Here is a 22386-nt window from a genome sequence, read left to right as displayed (position 1 = left end):
AATACTGTATACAGTAGTTTGGTTATGGTTGGTTGGAACCCTTTAATACTGTGGCTCATTTCCGAGTAATCTTACGGATTAGCTTATGGCTGTGATTATAATCGTGAGGGGATGCATCCACATATGAGTGACAAATGGCTAACCTAAGATTTTATAATAAGGATAGATGAACAATTATGTAAATTGTAATAGTGTGTTTTACTGAAAAATAAAAAATTAATACGTATTGTATTATTATTTTTTGTTTAAGTTTTGTATCCAAGAACTCTCAGTATTATTTTTATAAAATTCAAGAATTTTATGTTTGTTACAGTAATAAAAAGTGAAAAGGAACTTGGTATATCTAAATTAAAGAAGAATAAGTCTGCTGTTTATAGTACTAGATAAAAGTGTGTTTTAAAGTTACTACTAAGAGAATTGCCATGGAAACATTGAGTGATAGAGTTTTGGGGAAGAGTATTGTGGGTTGAGAAAAAGATGATGATGTATGGGTCAAATGTTTGTGTGAAAATTATCTGAAGACGAAGGAGGAACTTATTTTGGTGTTTATGGATCTAGGAAAAATATAATAAAGTTCCCAAGTATTTAGGAGGTTGTCAGTAGTCAACAGTAACACCAAAATTTTTTGTAAATATTGATACCAGAAAAGAAGAATTTCCAGATTAATTTTGCTTAGTTCCATCAAATTAAAAAGCAGTGAATGGAAACTGTGCCAGTGGCCACAATGGGCCGGTGTAGAATCTAAAAAACTTGGATAACACAGAAATGAAAAATTATGTGAAGCTGTTGACCCAGTATAATTACTAACCTTGTTACATACTAAAAGACCTTAGTTGTTGAAGTGCAATAACAACATTATAATCTCAACGACCAGTAATTTACAATATTGTACTGTATAGAATTGCTGTTACATAATTAGATACTGTATCACCTTGGTATTGTACTTTATTCAACTACAGTAGTCAGATATATAAGATTAATACATTCATTTCTCTTCACAAAGATAACAAGTTGAATGAATCCTCACAAGCTTTGAGTGGTTACCATAGTCTCCATGATGTGAGAATAGTACCATATGTGCACATAGACTGCTAAATGCTTTAAATAGATTACAGACAATAAAAAGCATCCCAGAGTAAGATATATTTCAAAGACATACTGATCAAAATTAATTCATGCGTCATACTGTATACGGTACGATATATTCATTACCATGGTAACACATTGTGATATTGCAGAAATCTTGGAATAAAATTGTTTATGATATTTGGATTGATACTAAATCTTTGAAGAACAAGGGTGATTAAGAATTGATCATTGGTTGTGTTAAACTGTACCTGACAAAACATCTCTCATGTACAGTAGGTACAAACATATTCCCAGGTCAAGTCAGGAGAGGGAACCACTTTGTTAATTGAATGTAGCAAAAGATGTCTTGCCTTTGTATAAACACTCCTATGTAGTATAGTCTAATGTATTTGGTGTGTGGGAAGGTATGGTGGTGCAAGTTTTACCCAGGTTCTCTTGCAGCACCCTGGGGTCTTCTTCTCAACCACTATAAAATAGGTGATAGTGAAACAGAATGTAGTTAGTAGCAGATGGTGGAGTAGAAGCTAAGCCAGTACAGTATGTACAACAGTGAACCATTAATTTTATACAAGGGTATACTGCAAAGAACTTGGTTGAACCTTGTCCCATGAAGGGAGGTGGACATTTAGATACAGTATTTCTAAAGAGCTATAGCATAAACTGAGTACTGTAATTTAAACTGTTTTGACATACTGGTAATCATGAATCACTCACAAACTGCACATTTTGATCTTTGGCTGTTTACCCAAATTTTGTATACGGTAGTTTATAGAATTTTGTTGATATTACACTCACACTTTCACAGATGCATATACTGTACCTGTATAGATAGACCTTACTAACCTCCACCAGTGGGGATTGAACCCAGACCTATAGCAGGATTTGACACTAGGTAGCTCAATGGTAGTAACACAGTTTCATGCCATGAACCCAGGTTCAATTCCTATTGGTGGAGGTTGTGTGTTGTAAGGATATCGGGTTTTTTTGTATACTGTATATGTTTCTGCTTGTATGAGTATGCTGGCACATACAGGTACATATTGAAATGTACTTTTTGTTTGACTTTCAGATATTTACTTTGAGCTTTTATAATATGAGTTTTGAAAACTCTGAATACTGATGGTGAAACTTTAATGATATGAATAATGTTGAAAAGCATTTGTTTAACGTATAGAGGCAGATAATGTTGCAATTGATCACAAATTACAGTAGTATACTGTACAGTATTGGTAAACTCAAGAAAATTATTACAATGGTTTTGCCAGATGACTGTTTCCATAGAATGTCTCAGTATCTGTGATGGTTTAGGCTCCTACCAGAAGAATTTAGCTAGTAAGAGGTTATGTTTCTGGACCGAACATGACCTTGCCCAAGAAGCCAGAATATTCGTTTTGCGTTCTAGTTGACGAAAACCTTAGAATAAGCAAATTCACATTATACCTGGAAGAAATGGAAGCATTAAAAAATTATTATACATAAGAGTTACTAACAAGTTTTAATGTTAACTTTAAAGAAAAACTAAAAGAAAAATTTTCATCAACAGAAAATTCTTTGGGTTATTTACCATATTTTCATAATTCCTAATTCATCGAGCTGTTGTCTTTCCACATCTCTTACAATTCAATGAATATTTATTCATAAAAAATGGAAGACTAAGAAAAATCCCCATGATTAAGAGGGATTCAATGAAGTACAGGTATTTAAGTCTTTGATTATATGAATAATTAAAAGATTATAATAATGATAACTAAAAAATTTTAACCTCTTTAATTGATCATATACAATGATGTTTGTGTAAATGAGGCTCTTTACCATATCTCTGTGCAGCTACAGTAGTTTGACTAAGTACTTGTGAATTTTGGCTGTGACTAAATTTAATGAGGCACTATGATTACTGAACCTGACTTTTAATGAATAAAATATGTTTAAGTTATGACACAGATGGACACACACAGACACACAATATAATCAGCATCATTGTATGAGGTCTCTCTGTGCTGAGTAAAATCGTATTGCATTAGCCAAATAAAATATTAAAAGTGTGGTTCCGTAGTGAAGGGTTTAATTTTTAATTGTTCAGGATTAATGTATTTACTAATTTAGACTATGTGCTTAAGTAACAGTACAACAATCCCACACTCACTTCTTGGTGGTGTGTTGGAGTTCCTTCCCGCAGTGCAGCTCTTGGCCCATGCCATCATTCAAGTTGAGATAATCCTTGCAGTGCTTCTTAGCTCTGGGCCTCAAGTTAAACTCCTCGAAGTGCAGAAATATTGAGGAATTTAAGGCAGCCTGTAGAATTTAGGTCATGTAAGAAATCTTTGTCTTTCATTTTTCATGTCAGGCAGATTCACATAAATTTTCTTTCATGTTTTTTTTTTTTCTTCCTCACCAGCTGCAGTACCTTTATGTCCTCAGACTACCATATTTTTACAGATGTACCATATTGTTGAGTTTTAAATATTGACATCAAGTGCACTATTTTGTCATAAGTGTCTAAAAGATATTATTTTGTTACAGTGTTATACAATACAGTATTACAGGTATGTATAACATTAGTAATCCATACACTCCTCTGTACCTTCTTACATGAGCAGTAATTTGGATATTATAGTACAATGTATATGGTATTCGGAAAGCTTATACTGTACAGGTAACATTTCACTGATATCTTAATAAGATTCTTCTTAGTAATGTAATGAAGGAAGAGTTCATAAGATTGGTCTGCTCAAGACAGTTACAGAAAAAATTCTACTCTAAATATTTTGTGAGCCACATTTTTAGCTATTGTAATGAAGAAATTGTAAAGTAGGTTGATTCATAAATGTTTCATGCTCAAGTGCCTGATGTAGGACAAATCATGCCGTGACCTTCAATTTTTTATGTAAACAAAATACAAGTTCCGTTCCTACAGACGTTAAGTTGAAAATGTACTTCAGTTGAAACACATACCCTATGTCCATACCGTACTTACAGAACAATCATAGCCTAAGTCCTTATATACATCTATAATAACTTAATTTAAGAAAAAAGAAGAAATAGAATGACAAAAGAAAGTAAAATATAAGTCATCAGGTAAAAGTAGTAGGTAGTAGACAGCTTTCAAACAGGGAGGAACTAATGCCTAGGAAGATATTGGAAGCATAATGTGTTGTCTAATGTAGCTCGGTGGGCTAATCCTCGTAAACAAAAATGAGAAAAAACCCTCTAAATGTAAAGTTTGTATCGCCAGATGTTTGTAAGTCAAAGATATACAACCTGGGGACCTCCTGTATTAAATTACTAGCATACCAGTACTGTACTTGCTTTATTAGCCAACAGTGTTATAGTGTACAGTACTAAAGACAATCTGGGTATAAATGGACTAGAAATCATCATCCAGAGTGACATTAATTAAGGTAACAGGAACAAGCTCTTGGCTTAACTATGTCCCTTGTCCACCCCCTTGTAGATGTCCATGATATCTTTTATGCAGGTGTGGAAAATCAATGTTAAAAGATTATTATGAATAGGGCTGCAAGCCATTTATTTTTCAGGCAACATGAACCAACCAAACATAACACAACCTAATGGCCCAAGCAGCTAATGAGCTGATCAGTGGTGAAGAGGATAAAAGTAAGAATCATTCAGTTAGTTTTAAGGTTAAAATTATGTCAACCAATTTCAGAAAAATAAAACCTAAATAAAGAAAAAGAGTGTAATCACATTTGGGGTACTTTAACAACATTGCATGCCTTGTAGATATGTGTTTGTCTCACCTTTATCACCCAAATGCACAATATGTTTGGGTAGGGCCTGGGATAGAGGGGTGTCTTAATTTCTCCCTCCGTTTTATCAATAAGTCCTCCACACAAACAATGGGGCATAAGTTTCACCATAAATTGCCCCTTGTTTTTTCCAATGTCCTTCAAGGACAACTCTAGAGTCACAAGATCTTCTATTGTCTCGAAGTCAATGCTGTCCTTGTTGCAGAACCTGTATTTTGTAAGATTAGATAAAACTATAATTTAGGATGAAATGTAAAAGTTTAATATTAATGAAGATATAGATGAATGAAAAGTGAGAGTAAAAAAAATTAAACTCATGGGTAGGTTGTACTTATAGTATTATTTTATCAAATATTGAAATTGCATTAACTTAATTTCATGTGCAGTACTGTATATAATAATTACTTGTTGATGCGACCCGTCTCATCTTCGAGGTCGTCGACGTCGGTGACTCTGAGGTAGGAAGAGGTGCATAGTTCACCATTGTCTGGGTCCTCAAGGTCCATCTCACCCTCAACCTGCATGCCATACTTCTTAATGCCAGTGTCCTAAGTGGGAAAGCAGCATATTTAGAGGGAGTAAAAACCATAGAAATATAAGCCACTGGAGTGTACAAAGTTTAGTTTTTTAATGTTGATAATGACATTGGATTGGGTAAAGTGAATCATAATCATCCCAACCAGTAATTATACACATATACCATGTCTTTATGAGGCAACACATCTTGGCCATTATACTAACACCCCTGAGGCAGCAGTTTCAGTTAGTAATCTTGGCTGCACTGAAAATTCCATTTGGTTTATCTACCGGTAATTCTATTATTCTCACTGAGTGACGTGATGATCAAACAGATGCAGCAGTCACTGACTGCATGTGTGATTGTATTGTATAAGGAAAGTTTGGTCATGTCAGGTCATATAATATAGGTGTGTCATATAGACAAAAGGCCTCCAGCATTCGAGCAATATCGCCGCTGGCTTCAGCTACACAGTGATGGCATTTGCGGCTCAACCACTGTGCTGTCTACGAGTGGCACCTTACCCAAACAAACATAAATCTCTCAGCCTACGACCACGTACGCTGCGACCTCCCTTGGCCGTGCGACATGTGACCTCGCCAGATGTTTGTAAATGTCACAGCCATAGAACAAGCGTTTTGGAGTGTTACCGCTCACGGGGAACTGCGTGGACAGTGTTAATAAATTGTTAGAAATAGTCTAGTTATAAGCGTATTGAACAATGTAGGAGAGGTGAATGGAGCAAGCTAAGGGGATGTTTACAGCCAAGTGGTCCTGGGTTTCTGCTGAGTAGACAGTTCTGCAGGTGCTGTGACTGTCTGTCTGGCCTACCTGATGCCAGACCACAATCTACAGCAATATGTACTGTGAGGATCTCCACCCTCTGCTGGCAGTAGTGAACACACCCCATCACAGCCCTGTCCCTGGGTTTTGTGCTAGGACAATTTATGCAGTATTGTTGTCTCTTGCAACACCATACTGATTTACATCTACCCGCACTTGTAAGTACATCCTAAGTGATGACGTACTCCTCAGTACTGAAATACTGTGGACTAATTATGCTAACTCGTTTCTTCCTTATTTGGAGCATCTGGAGCAATAAGACAATGTGTTATGAGGCGCAACTAAGATTAATAGAGTAATGAACTTTGTATTATGTCACTATGTTTAATATTCTTATGTAGTTAAGATAAAATTGTGTGAGACTAACTAATTATGCATCAGATGGATTACCGTGTAATACTAATGATCGCCTTGTTCTCTGCATGTTTTTGACGATATCAATAAATATTCAGTGCGTCAAAAGGCGGGTTTCAATCATTCTCTTCGACTTGCCTGTCACTCGACCGTCCTTAACTAAGGTGGTTTCAGTGGTCATTACTGTATGGTTTTGTTACCAGTGGAAGGCTGGAAGTGGTACTGGAAGTAATGGGTAATTTTCTCTGATTCTACATAGTATGCTAAATAGGGATAATTACCTATTGGCCACAACTTCTATGTACTGTACATGGACAGATTAACCCAACCACAGGCTTGAGGCTGAGGTACATATGGGGGCCTGTCGAGGCTAACACAAAAATAATGATGCTCACGTTATTTGTCTAAATGCGTAATAAAGTAAAATTTATCAATATTACTTTATATTCGTAGATGGTAATAGAACTTTATAGAAGTTTGTTTTATATCATGGAATTTTGCTGTCTTAATAACCCAAAATATAGTTGTTTTGAACACTATGGAGCAATTAAGAACATAATTATAACCTGAAAAATGTGTGAGCTATTTTCTAAATATTCAAATGGTACATTAAACCCTTGCTATTTGCGGATTTGCGATTCGTAATTTCAACTATTTGCGGTAAGCAGATGGTGGCTAGCTTATGAGCTTCTCCGGCAGCGCAACGAGTCACCCCCATGCACCCGCAGCGTCTCCTCTCCCATTGTTTGCTCTCAACCTTTGCCTGTGATGCAGCATCTCTTGTGTTATACTCAAAATTTTAGTGTTTGGTGTTTGTGTGTGAAATGGCCTCTAAAAGACTGCCTAGTATCAGTGCTAGTGATGCTAGTGGAGTGAAATGTATAGAGACACTCAAAGCCAAGAAGAAACAACTACCAATCACAATGTATTTCAAGAAAGAACCAGCCACTCGCCCAGTTGATTTGTCTCCCTCACCTATGCGGTCAGCTGCTGCTGCTGCTACTGCTCCACCAACCACCTCGCCAACACACGCCTCTCAACTACCCGCCTCTCCACCAACCACCACTGCATCACCCTCGTCCAACACTGATCCTGATGATCTCTCTATGCTTCAGTAACCAGATTTCATTCTACTGTGCAGTACACTTCATCAGGCTGCAAACTTCAATATATGAAAGAGAATAGTATTGATGACTTAAGTTTCCCATATACAGTATAGGTATACAGGTATAGTAGTGCACTAAGGTAGTACGTAGTATAAGTTGCTATTTGCAGTTTTGCCAATTCGTGCCATTCCATGGAACCTAACCTCCGTGAATAGCAGGGGTTTACTGTACTCATAGACTCACTTTGCCATTTTACGTTTCCTTAAATTGTTTTCTGTTTCTTCTCGGTGAATGCAGAGAGCACAGAAGAAACATCGATTTTGCGTAGAACATTGGTTTCTGTGCACAGCAATGCCAGATGATTCAATTTATTGTCTCCCATTGTTGAGCGGCGATAATTCTTGATCCGCTTTAAGGCAGAGAATGAGCTCTCTCCAGTGGCGATTGACACCATCATTGACAGATAAATTTGAAGCATAACTTGCACATTGGGAAACACTTCATCCAACCTGTGAGTCTTTAAAACTCTCTTCCTCCTGCAGAACTGCAGCTTGAGTTTTGACTTGAAGTAGCTGACAAATTGTACAATCTCGTCATACAAAGCTGGTTCCAAATCGTTGTATTATGCAACCAGAGTATTTGCTGCATTCTTCACATTGGATCCCACATTTTCTTCCAACAACTTTGCAAGGAATCCGAACTTTTTGCACGCATTGCTGTAGACCTTGGTTCATCTTGCCAGTGCTGGTGATAGATAGTCCACAATTTGTGTTATGACAGTGACTCGAAAACTTTTCCGGTTAAGCAGGTGCAACCTTACAAACGTGCCAGCTCTTGTGAAAAGATATGAAAGACGTAACTCAGTAGGCACCTGAACCTATAAAATGGAATTCTCATTTCAAATAATTGTTGAATTCTTGTTTGATATGAGCTTTTAAAAGTCACAGGCCTGAGGCTTCAGCCTCACCAGCCTGTTGAATAATCCGCCCTTGACTATACAGTAAATAGAGTATCTCCATTAGCTGGCATCCCTGTTAGAAGAAACTCTCCACTACCCGGAGTTGAATTTGGCTTGGAATTTGTCTTTGATCGAGTTTTCGAGGTTGAAAATCAGGCACATTTTGGGGAAAATTCTGAGAAAACTCAGAAACTTTCTCCATTTTTTTCTGGGTTTAATGGCAAATTGTGAGGATAAAATACCCGTACAGTAATGAATAATTCTGGAAAATTCCTGAAACTCCAATTTTTTTGGAGGGGGGGGGGGGTCTTGCAGCAAATTCCGAGGATGAAATAATGTAAAGACTCTTCAAAAAAAATTCCAATTACCCGGAATAATACCGGGATGTGGGATTTTCCAGGTTTGAGAGAGTTGTAGTGGACGTCTCCCCTACAACTGCCTACAACTGCGTAGCGGCGTCACCAAGCTGCTACCATCCTCCCTAGCAACCAACCAGATGTTACCATATCTTAGCAACGGAACTAGTGACCGGCGACTTCTCGGGTTTTCCCAACATGACTCATAGCGGCTGCTGCTGGGTATATAAGCTCTGTCTCTCCATTGAGATTCATTCTGACCATTCTTCTTGAACAAGCAACACCTCCTCCTCCACCGCTGCCTGGCTGCCTTCGCTCCTCCTCGCCTGCCTGGCGGTCCTCGCTCCCGCCAGCGAGCATGGCGACCCACCAGCTGTCCTTCTCTGAGCTTCCTCACCAACCAACTCTCATTCTGCCCATCTTCCTGAACAAGCACCTCCAGCACCAGACTGTCTATCATATAACTTATATTATACAAGAAAACCACATTAGAGTTTCCTTCCATCCTGAGTGCTAGACAACATTAATACTCGATACCCCACAGAGTCGTCTCATTATCAGGAAATCTCTCACCCCCAGAAGAGCTTTGAACCAATCATTCTGGCTGTTGAGAATATCACTTAATTTCTCTTTTTTGGTAATCTGAGTGGCCATAAATGGTCATCCAGATCATCAAAATACTGTTCATATAAATGAAAGGCTTCATATGAAACCTAACTTAACGTAACCTTACTTAATCTGTTTTAGGTGTACAGTAATTTGGCTATCCTATTTTTACTTTTACTTTTATTCTCTTCACCACTGATCGGCTGTTAGCTGCTTGAGCGATCGGTCACGTCTTTATTACGCACTGTTGGCAAGTACTGGGCATGTACTGGCTGCTGAATGTATCTGAACCTACTCCAGTGCATGTCAAGTCTGGTCTTGAAAGAGCTCACATTCGGTGTCGTCACAACAGATTATTCCAAGAGTTCACAACTCTCACTCCGAAAAAGTTACCCCTCATAGTTTTCTGGGCTTGTGGCTTCTTCAACCTTGAGCTGTGACCCCTTGTGGGGCAAGCACCTGCCAGCTCCAGGTAAGGGCACTCTACTGAATAGTGCCCTATGAGATGTTTGTACACATCAATTAGGTCCCCTTTATCCCGTCTGTTGTATAATCTAGGCAATTTCAGTCACTCTAATCTCTCAGGGTAGCTGAAGTACTGTAGAGCAGGCGCCAGTCTGGTGGCCCTTCTTTGGACATTTTCAATCAACTGACAGTCCCTATCATATCTCGGGGACTAGATGGAGTGACAGTATTCCAGACGGGGAAGCACTTCACTCTTGAAAATTGTTACGAGGGACGAACCATCTAGATATCTGAACGGCCTTCTTATAAGACCTAGTAATTTAGTTGCCTGAATCATCTTCTCGCAATGGCCCAGAGCTTCAGTTCATTGTCAACATACACACTTAGGTCCTCTTCACATTTAATCTCCATTAATGCAGTTTCTTCATCCCGTTGGGACATATGATACACCTCTTTACCGATGGTACATCCCAGGTGCAACCTCTTACACTTAGTGACATTGAATCTTAGCAGCTATTTCTTCGACCATTATTGAAGCTCACAAAGATACTTCTGCAGCTATTCACGGTCTGCTTGGTTCTTAATTTCCCGAAATAACTTGGCATCATCCGTAAACACTTGTATGGAGGAATGTACAGCATCAGGCATGTCATTTACGAAGCAAACAAACAATAGTGGGCCCAATACACTGCCCTGTGGTACCCCGCTTGTGACGGGTACACTTGATAATTTCGTGCCATTAATCACAACACACTGCTTGCAGTCATGGAGAAAGTCTCCGATCCGCGCTAAGACATTTCTCCGAATCCCGTACCCTTCCAGTTTAATTTTCAGCCTTTAATGGGGGTACACTGTCGAAAGCCTTGGCAAAATCTAGGTATATATTGTCGATATTACCACCCTGTTCCAGAATTTGGGTCCAAATATCCAGTACCTTGAGTAATTATGTTAAGCAGAAGCACCCCGGCATAAAACGATGTTGGCAATCCTTTACAATGATATTTCGTAGTAGATGTTCCACCATGGCATCTTTTATAATGCTCTCAAGTATTTTACATACTATGCTGGTCAGGCTCACCGGTCTACAGTTATTCGTGGAGTGACGATCGCCCTTCTTGAAGATAGGACTCGCATAAGCCATTTTCTAGTCACTGGGGACCTTTTGCTCATCCAGGCATTTACAGAACAGGATCTTCAGGGGCTCAGCAAGCTCGTTGCACAACTCTCTTAGCACTCTGGGATGAACAATGTCAGCCCGGGACTCTTATGAACCTTTAGCTTTGGTAATTTATTTCTTATAACCTCTTTTGTGAACACAATGTGGGTCAGTGCTGTTTCGAACCGCCTGTTTTCAAACGCAGGAAGATTAATCGCATCCTCTATTGTGAACACCAAGGAAAAGAAACTGTTCAATGCCTCAGCTTTGTCCTGGTGAGAAACTGTGTGACTACCATCTTCAAGCCTCAGATCCGATACTCCTACTTGCGTTTTTAATTTAGACTTTGCATAGCGGTAAAACGACTTTGGGTTTGATTTGACTTCGCTTGCAACCAGCCTCTGGATCTCCTTTTCAGCCCTTCTACACTCTGACTTTGCTTGGTTCCTGGCTCTTGCATACATCCTCCTGTCCTGCTCATCGTTTGACCTAACCCACGCCTTGAATTTCTGAGTTTTCTTCTTAACTTTGTCGACCGCCGCATGGTTCATGTGTAGGGGTCTCCTTGTATTCCTAAAGGCACTGAGTTTGGTCTTGGGTATATATTTCTCAATCAAATGGTTCACTTTACTGGCTATGATATTCAGCATAGTGTCTGCGTTCTTATACCTTAGTGAGCCAGGCCAGTGGATACCCCTCATCTCCTCCCTCAACCCGTCGTAATTTCCCTTGTAATATTGGCAGCTTGGCCTGGTTTTGTCGTGAATTAAGGAACAATTAAATCTGAATGACAACATCACATGGTGGCTGGTGCCAACTGGGGCTAAATGTTCAAGTTTGGCCACCATACCTTCCTCGTTTGTTATGATGAGGTCCAATGTCTCGGTTTTTTGCTCCCCTCTGTAATGCATCGGGTCTTTAATTTGTTGGAATAGAAAATTATCTCTGTTCCTGCAGTGTTTCACCAAATCCTCCTCAATCAAGGAAAGAACACGTGCGAACTGTTGTATGCTCAGGCGAAAACATTATTTGATTTTTTCTTCATCCAAGCTTAGGTCTTTTACCAGAGTACTGTAGGCTCCGATTCTGCAGCAATCTATGAACCCACCATCCATATTTCCTTGTCCGTTTTTCCTTTGATTTACGCGTGATATTATACAAAACCAGGATGTTTATGAATCATCCTGTTCATATAAATGGCGTCGTAGCTTCGATGCACTAGGCGCCATCTTTCCTGTCCTGTTCCCGTTGGAAAGACAGCTGCATGCATATGGAAACAGAGGTATCCATTTTTCAGGGCAATTTAACACAAACGCATACCACAAACGTATACCGCAAACGCACTGCAAACGCATATATGGATTCCTTGCTGCACACTGTAAATTCACAAGATAATCTAAAATATGTGGATTGTTGCCAGTTATTGTTATATTAGCTTGAAATAGGTTTGACGTTAGCTTAGCCAAGGATTCTAATACGTTACTATATTGTATTAGAATCCCTGGCTTAGCTTAACTAGGGATTTGACTAACCTTGACAGCAACTCGCAGGTCAGCCAGACACTCGCCCTCCACCAACGTCTGGTTATCACTGTCGAAGTTCACGATCAGTTCCTCTTTCTCCTCCAGTATGATGTGCAGTTTGTCCCCACACATCATGTAGTAAACTGAAGCATGGTATTGATTATTATACTTAGAATATTTTGTCCCGCTCTAGGTTTGACAAATATTATTGACACTTACGTATTTTTTGCGGTCATTAGTCCACCCGGGCACAGGTAATTTTATAATGACCCACATCAAGGCCTGGGAGGCGAAAATATAATTATGTGTAACGACCCTCCTCCTATCACCGCTTGCCCAACTTCCACCACTGGTTACCAACTTACCAACTTATCTGTACACAAGAGTTTACAGATAAGCAACAGGCAGGTAGATTTCCACCAGGTCACAGAAACACACTTGTGCACTGTATTTTTCTTTAATAAACAGTAATTCTTCACAACACTGTTAAGAGGCTAATAATGTTGTAGGGTTTCGTGGTATAATGTTGTCTAGCACTCAGGATGGATGGAAACTCTAAGGTGGTTTTCTTATATAATATAAGTTATATGGTAGACAGTCTGGTGCTGGAGATGCCGTGTGGTGAGGAGCTGCTCAGTAGACACGTTCGGTGAGTAGCGTGTTGAAGGAGGTAGATGTGCAGGAGCTTCGTTAGAGAAGATGTTGCCTGTTGCTGGCCTCCAGGTTGAATGAGAACGGGACAGCGAGGAGCTTGCTTGGAGGAGGTGTTGCGTGTTCAGGAACCGAGAGCAGAATAAGAGAGCTGGTTGGTGAGGACGCTCAGAGAAGAACAGCTGGTGGGTCGCCATGCTCGCTGGCGGGAGCGAGGACCGCCAGGCAGGCGGAGGAGAAGCGAGGGCCGCCAGGCAGCGGCAGAGGAGGAGGTGTTGCGTGTTCAAGAAGAGAGGCCAGAATGAATCTCAATGGAGAGACAGAGCTTATATACACAGCAGCCGTGAGTCAGCCGTGAGTCATGGTGGGAAACCCCGGGAAGTAGCCGGTCTTTTGGCTCCATTGCTAGGATACTGTGGCATCTGGTGACGCCCCTCCCTGGGCCGCTCGTTTGGTTGCTTGGGAAAACGTAGCAGGTGGCCTGCGGCTACGCAGTTGTAGGGGAGACGTCCACTACAATGTCTTCACAGCTTAACTCCACACTTCAAATATATAGCCAACACATTACCAGTTTACAAGTCCTTAGTTTTCTCACTCAATAATAATCACAGCAATTCAACAATACTTGCACAAAAATTTTCTTCAGTTGTTCTGCTAGGCTTTCTTAGTCTTTACACTAGGTGAGGCGAGCAACTAACTCTAGGCAGCCCGTGCCAGCTTATACTGTATACGCCTCATCAGATGCTTTACTTCTCGAATATCCTAGAATAGCCAGGAGACGCCTGAGAGATTCTAGAACGTTCTACACTGATCGAGGTTTACAATAATAAGTAAATCAGAACAAAAATGATGCAATACATTCTAGAATATCCTTACATAATAATACATCAATATCATCAACATCTACACGAAAATATCATTAAATTTACCAAAAATAAATGCTGATTGGGACAGAAAACAATCAAAACTCCTAGTTTACAAGATTATAATACGAATTTATGCCTCGGCATAACAATACTAATAAAAATAATTATAGTAATAATAATGATAAAAATAATATTAATAATAACAATTAATAAAATTAATAGAAATAATTAACTATTATAATATAAGAAAATATTAATAATACTAATAAAAATTTTAATAAAATAATAATAATAAGATTAATAATAAAGAACCATAAAAAAAATCAAGTGAGAAATGTATTCTGTATGTACTGTATGTTGTGTTGTCAAAGTAAGATAAACAATTGAGACCCTGCAATTATATGTAAATGAAGCAGAAAGTCAGATCAGCAACCTGGGACTTGGTCACAATTTTTGTGATGCCATATGGCAGCAGGGTCCATTAGACAACACATTATGCTTCCAATATCTTCCCCCAGGCCGTAGTACCTCCCTGTTTGATAGCTGTTTGCTACCTACTACAGGGATAAAAGTTGTTATTCTTTTAATTGTGTGTAGTAGTTAGGTTTAATTGCTTAGTCTGCCAAGGTCTTGTTAGTTTCATATACTATGACAAGAGAACGTTTAAAGAACGAAAATCAATTTTTTCACCAAAGTATTATTTGCGTATCAACACTAATTGAATAAACTCCGGTAAAATAATTTTATTTAGGCCTACCTGTTACTTTTAATGCATTTTGGATGATACAACACAAAGATCATTAAGCAGCGTTCACTGCCGAGGAGGGAATCTTACTTGTGGAGTTCTCATGGCGTGTAATTGGCCAAGCCAGAGCTGCTCCTGCCACCATCGTCGCCACTACCACCACCACACCCTGTACCAAAAATATTCACATTTCAATGAGTGTTTGACCTCTAGTCTTAAATTAGAGTTAAGTGCCCTTTATTGTCGAAAATGACCAGATTACCTGTATTATTTTGCTTCTAAGTTTGTTTTGTGTGTGTGTGTGTGTGTGTGAATGTGAGTGTGGTTCATTTATTTAAAGTAAGAGCTTTACCAAAAGGATCTTCAATCTTCCTGCCGGCGACTAATAAGTTTCTTGAACGAAGAAGACTTGAAGATCATGGTCAAACTCTTTCACCTGAGACATAATCTAAATTGAAGAATTGACCAAATAGATAGCAAGAAGAAATTAATGGGGATTCAGGGAAACTAGATCAAACTTAAGGTCAAAACAGCGTGTCCAGGTCAGTTAACTCATTATCAACTACTGGCACACTAATGATACACTGCTGACCTATAAACCACACACATACACACACACACACACACACTCTTCATCCTTGACCACCGTAGGGTCAAGACGCACATGGCGCTGCTCTGGCAGCAGCCACGTCAACTGTTATGTTGGCCCATACCAACTCCCTCCCCTGAACCCCTCCTCCCCACCGGAATATCAACAAGTTCTCGCCTGAAGTTACTATTTCATTTAGGAAAGGAATGGAACCAGTGTTGAATAGTGGTGAACAGTGATTAAGTCAGTGAAAAACAAGTCGGCACTATGCAGTTAAGTCGTAGCCAAGCTAACCTTCACACAGTGAGGTCCCAGGTACCCAGTGATAACTAACTGCCCCTGAGACTAGACAACATGTGTTAATCCGTCCACTTAAGTGAGTGAGGTCCTGTGACACCAGACCACGTGGTGTCCCCATGATGCTACCACACCACGCAGTGAATGAGTTGCTACAGCATCATGTGAGGTTCCTCATAACACCATCTGTGAGGGAATTACTACACCATTTTGATGCCCCTCATAACACCATCTGTGAGGGAATTATTACACCACATCAGACCCCTCATACACCATCTGTGAGGGAATTACTACATCATCAGGCCCTTCATAACACCATCTGTGAGGGAATTATTACACCACATCAGACCCCTCATACACCATCTGTGAGGGAATTACTACACCACGTCAAGCCCCTCATTACGCCATCTGTGAGGGAGTTACTACACTACGTGTCTGCTGTTCAACACCTTAGCTCGCATGATCTACGTGACCTCCACTGTAAACATTAATCTGTATGTTCACTGTATGTTCCTTTACCTTTCTCTAATGAAGGCTTTTGTTAAACCACCAATGTATGTAATAAGTCATTTATGTCCAATGTATATTTTCAGCCTTTGGGCTGCAGAACTTTTTCAATAAACCGTTAATTATTATTATTATTATTATTATTATTATTATTATTATTATTATTATTGTATGTATATTATGATTATTACACAAAGTGACACAAACTGACACACTGCTAACATACTTCTGACACATCTATTGTAATTCTTTTAATACCTTAATACTGAGTTACCAAACTTGTGTCACACTTCAAATGACACTATAATCCCCTTGGCACCCTTCTACCATATTTCTGACGTTCTGAGACACTGACACTGGTATGTTGATGGTATAATGTATTTCTGTATTTCAACTTCTAAGTTTTTTTTTTAACTGGAATTAGCCCACCCGGGCACAGGTCGAACGACCCACAACGGGGCCTGGGGGCGAAAAAATAAGAACAGGGAAGAATAGAGAAGAAAAAGGTTTTATTGTATTAATGTTCACCACGAAGATGCCGGAAAACCAGCTTTTTAAAGTGAGACAGATTGTATAAGTATGGAAACACAGAAGAAGGCAGAGCATTCCACAGTTTGGCTGTGTGAGGAAAGAAGGATGTACTATAACGGGTTATTCTAGTGTGACCAACATCCACAGAGAAACGGTGGGCACCGCGGGCAAGCCGTGTGTTACGAGCCCACGGCCTTGCCGGCGGTACACAGGGTGCCAAATCCACCGAACATTGCCCGTTAAAGTACCTGTAAAAGAGAGAGAGTGAAGCAACATTGCGGCGAAGAGATAGGGAAGGAAGATTGTCGACTAAAGGAGGAGAGTTAATAAGACGAAATGCCTTTGATTCCACCCTATCTAATAGTTGGACAGAAGAAGAGCCACCCCAGATATGAGAGCAGTACTCCAAGTTAGGACGAATGAATCCTTTAAATACTTGAAGCAACTGCTCTGGAGTGAAGTAGCTACGGCATCTGTACAGCATTCCCAACTTTCGGGAGGCAGCCTTAGTTATGTTAAGAATGTGTGATTTCCATGACATATTGGAGGAAATGGTGAGGCCTATCATATCTGTTTCAAAATTTGGCGGAATGATAGCGTCCTGAAATGTAATTGGTGGGAGATCATCTAATTTAGAAAGTGTAATTGGTAAATACTGAGTTTTATTACGATTGAATTTATCCAAGTTTGTACCTCCCCATTCAGAGATGCTGCACAGATCAGCATTGATAGAAGTAATGATATCAGCTCTAGAAACAGATCTAGTTTGAGACTTAGGAGGAAAGGGAAATGTGAAGACGAGTGAAGAGTAGAATCATCAGCCTAAGAATGGATAGAATTAGTTGTAGTGTGAAGTAAACCATTGATAAAAAGAAGAACAGAGTAGGTGAAAGACCAGAACCCTGTGGGACACCACTATTGGTAGAGAAAGAGCGGGTGATCGATCCCTCGACAACAGCTGCCATGGATCGGTTCTCAAGGAAGCTGGATATTAGAAAACGAAGTGGGGGAGAGAAATCATAAGAGGGAAGTTTAGAAAGCAAAGACTTGTGTCATACCCTGTCAAATGCTTTGGAGATGTCGAAGGCCACGACGAAAGTTTCCCCACAATCCTTAATAGAGGATGACCAAAGATGGGTGCAATAGGCGAGCAGATCACCAGTAGATTTCGCCTGGCGAAAACCATACTGGTAATCCGACAAAAGAGAATGGCGTTCAAGGTGACGGAGAAAATGGGAGTTCAAAAGTAAATGTGGGCGGTTGTTATTTTACGCAACTAATTTTTTTCAAATTTAAGGTGGAATCCCAATATAATTTTAATGTTAGTTTTTTATATAACGTTGGTTTGCTTTCAGAGTAAATTCTCTGCTATCATTTGTCCAATTCTGCTACAAAATTTTAACTAATCAAAATAATATATAGATGATTCATAAGTAGTGTTCATTTTTTAAATTTAAATGAATGAATGAGATACCTGTCAGAGTGTCAAATATTTATGTTTTCATTATACATTATAACGAATTCGCGAGGCTCTATAGGTGAGTCAGGTGTGTGACGTGCACAAGTGTTGGGAAACTTAAGTGAGGCACAGGTGTGTTACCGAAATGTCAGCAGGGGTGTTAGATAGGCTGTATAGCACGGAGGTACAGTATCACAGAGAATTTGTTAGAAGAGATTTTTAAATTAATTATTAATGTCTAGTGTATGATCTAACTCACAGGGCACACTTAAATAAGCTTATGATTGGTTGCGGACATCTGCCTATTTTACAGCACCATATAATTTTAATATTATTTTGTATTTATTGGACAGTTAGAGAAACTTATATCTTCATCATATTAGTTCACATGCCTGTCAAGATAAATTTAAAAAAGTTGTGCTTTAATGCCTGTAAATGCTTTATATGGTAAGTAAGATAAGCAATGATTGAATGTGTTGTTTCAAAGTATCAGTCAGTATAGTTTGAGAACATGCATAAGTCACCTACTTTTATCAAAGTCTTGAAATACATTTCTTAAACATCCGACATAGTTTATATACTACATACATTCATACAGTATATCGGGATGGAAACCCTACCCCCAGAAATATCTCACATTCCCAGAAAAGGTGCAGCACAGAGCGACTCAGATGTTCCCCACTGTTCTTGATGTCCGAAGGCGATGGCAGATGAACCAGTATTGGATAAAAGTTATTTAATTAGCTTGTTTATTTATAAAACAAATAATATGACATATATAAATACGATGTAGAGTAAAAAGACAGCCTCATCTCAGAGCACTACATGACATCATCGTCAGGCGGTGACGCTTCTATGGGGTGGTAACAGCGTTTCTTCTACTGATCAACGTTTGTCGTGAGTTGCATATCTTCAGACTTCAATATAATTATAAAGTGACTGTACAACATTGGTCAGCAAATGCAACATCTCACAAAGCCAGGTGTTAATGCAGGCGACTGTACTTTATTTGCCGAAGGCTGAATTTGTGTCGGGAAGCATTTCCAGCAATTTATAGGAAGAGACAACTAATTACGGTGAAGGTCTGCACACCTGAAAGTCTTACGAGGTACAAACATTGATTGTAAACTAGTTATTAATTACCTTTTGAATTGTTTAATAGTAAATTATAATATTGAATTTTAGTTGCATCTTCTTAATGTTTAACTATTTTCCATTTTTCTAATAGCAGTAGAACATGACAAAAAAAACTTACGTAGAATGAGTTTATACAAAGGTCAGTAACTGACATTGAGGCGGCTCTTGACTCTACGCCATTAGTTTCTGAGGAAGGATGACATGCCTGAACCTTACTTTACCTACAGTATCCCAAAGAGGGTTTTTTTTTAGTAGTTTGATATGTTTGCCGTAAGCTCAGGTATATCTCGTAATTTGTAATTGTTGATGACTGGTGTATTTTCTAAATTAGAATGAGCTTAAAGACCGGGTCAACTGCTTAAGCTTACCGTATGGTTGGTAATGTAAGTTCAAAGTCTTTTATCTCTAATTTCCTAATATGCTCGTGACCAGTCTAAGGTTAGGCAGCACGGGATTTTCACTACCGAAAGATTAAGCATCATTAACGAAGATTAGTACTTTTCTCCCAAACGCTTGGAGATAATAACAGAAAAAAAATATCCCGCCGTTAATGTATAACCTTTAAAATTTCAGATTAATTTCCAGCCTTCAGCTAAACATACCTCATTTCACGGTGACTTATTACGTTTATCAATAATTACCTGAATTATATACCTTGATTTTAATTCCCTATATATTTTTCCTTCTAAGTAGTGATTAGAGTCTCATATTAGGGTAAGTGAAGATGATACCTGGGAGTGACCCATTGATCCTGTTACGTCACATCCGCCATAATACTTTTGTCACGGCTCAGGTCACCACTAAATTCTTGAGTCACCTTCATGCTTGAAAACCATATCCATTATTCTCCAGCTACATGACATCCGCACACCTGAACAGTAATTAATTTCATTTTCACACTTATACACTCTACTGCCACTCAGGGCCGGATTAAGACCCTCAGAGGCCCAAAGCACTTAAAAGATTTTGGTGCCCCCCCCCCCATATATATGTAATTCAAAATATAAACAATAATAAACCATAAAATAAAATGTTATTTTTCGAAATTAAACAAAATTTACAGTAAGATGGAAAATAATGTTTATTTTTGTATCCGTTCACTTTATTTATAGTTGAAAAGTTTTCTCCTACTTTTTTAATTGCAAAGTCTTTGATCAGATCCACAAAACTAGTCTTATGTAACACATCTGCTTCTATACTTAGTAGAGATAAGGCATCCAGCCTGCCTTGTTGCATAGTTGTTCTGATGGGATTTTTAATATACTTCAACTTAGAAAATGAACGCTCAGCTGAGCAATTTGTGACCATTAATGTTAAAAATATACGAAAGCCAATATCAACATTTGGAAAGGCACACTCAATATTGTCTTCTACAATCATTTTATAAAGTTCAGCATGACTGAATCTTGTTTTTACATTTTTTGTTGCACTGACCTTATGGCGCACATATAAGTGAAACTGCTGAAGCTCAGCTGAGAAATTAGTGTTGAAATCCTCTAGGTAAGCATCAGTCAGCTTTTGACAGCACTGAGAATACCTTTCAATTTCAGTAGATGATGAAGTGGCATTATGTGGCACATCACTTAGAAAAGAAAACCTCTCTGCTATTTCTTTATATATCTCTCCTCTTCTTCTCATCTCAGTTTCAAGTTTGTCAATAATTGTGTAAAAGGTGGTGATACGAAATTTATCTCTGTCATTCAGATATACTTCTGGTGCACCTCCGTCATTGGGTACCTTCTTTCTGATACGTTTGCGAGTTTGAGCTGCCTTGTAATCAACATCTGGTAGCATATCCTTTGTAACTGCTTCATATCTTTCAAATTTATCTCGTGAAGTGCACAGTTGGTCAGCTAATGATCCATACAGATCTGCACATGTTTTTAAGTTCACATCCTCATTTTGTAGAACTTCTATAATTACTATTTATTATTATTATTGTATATATATATATATATATGTATTTTTTTAATTTAATGTGTGGGCCTCTTTTTGTGAACCCTGGTTCAGCTGCACCATTTGCAGTTTTGCACCATATGGTCCATGGTAAATCAGGCTATGGAAAATTTCTGTGGTGCCCCCCTTCCCTTGATGCCCTAAGCACGTGCTTATTTTGCTTAATGGTTAATCCAGCCCTGCTGCCACTTCTTCTATTTAAAGTTAATTTTGTTTTTAAGTTAATTAGTTTTCCAGGCTGCTTTATAAACCGTTTTATTTCGGTTGTTCATTGGTTGGAACACAGTGAAATAAAAACATCATATACAATGAAAATATTTTAGCTTCGCTGTTTTTGTTTGGACGTAATCCGCCTGGTCCAATGTATGTATACAATGCGTCATCATCGTCACCACTTTGCTCAAATTCGTGTTATTGTCACAAGTCATCTGTCTACCTGGGCATGTATCCTAACTATCACACACGGGGTCAAAACTCCCACCTGTATCATCATGGCTGGATCCTGCGATGTCCTGCCGCAATCGTAAGTCGTGTGGTTGGTCTGGGGTTAGTCCGGGTTAGTGAAGGAAGGGAGATACGGGAGAGTGGGCCACCTGGGTTCTTTCACACCTGATGCACAAACTCGGTCGGTGTCAACCATCACACCAGGCCGCACCATATATCCACCTCAACATGGATCCTCACATTGACTCTGGCTTACCTTTAGTGAATGATCCATATTATTATTCAATACTGATTCATTTCAAGCCATTAAATATTTATACTCCAAAGAAATACATAAACTCATGGAAATAATTCGTTTATAATAACATCATGTTTAGGAATATCGAAGTATTAACCCCTTAACGGTACTTGGCTTTCACTCGGACACGGTTTGGTCAGTTATACAAATTTCTGACGTCAAAATT

The 22386-nt window shown here is 38.9% G+C and overlaps 1 protein-coding gene across 2 annotated transcripts; it reads right to left on the bottom strand.

Moving 5' to 3' along the window:
* Positions 1-778: 778 nt before the first annotated feature.
* LOC121872301 (tolloid-like protein 1) lies at positions 779-22116 on the bottom strand. Of its 2 annotated transcripts, XM_042374997.1 has the most exons (7): positions 21960-22116; positions 15093-15171; positions 12750-12883; positions 5262-5404; positions 4848-5064; positions 3233-3381; positions 779-2529 (listed from the first exon to the last, which is right to left on the bottom strand). In XM_042374997.1, exons 1-7 carry the CDS (start codon positions 21969-21971, stop codon positions 2430-2432), a joined length of 834 nt encoding a protein of 277 aa, XP_042230931.1. In that variant the 5' UTR covers positions 21972-22116; the 3' UTR covers positions 779-2429. The 2 variants fall into 2 exon arrangements, with proteins under 2 accessions (XP_042230931.1, XP_042230932.1); XM_042374998.1 differs by lacking the exon at positions 15093-15171 and having other exon boundaries at positions 21960-22115.
* Positions 22117-22386: the final 270 nt, after the last annotated feature.

Source organism: Homarus americanus, unplaced genomic scaffold (assembly GCF_018991925.1).
Source record: "Homarus americanus isolate GMGI-L3 unplaced genomic scaffold, GMGI_Hamer_2.0 scaffold5589, whole genome shotgun sequence".
Lineage (NCBI taxonomy): Eukaryota > Metazoa > Arthropoda > Malacostraca > Decapoda > Nephropidae > Homarus > Homarus americanus.
Note: the sequence above shows the minus strand (reverse complement) of the source record. Positions and strands in the feature narration are given on the sequence as shown.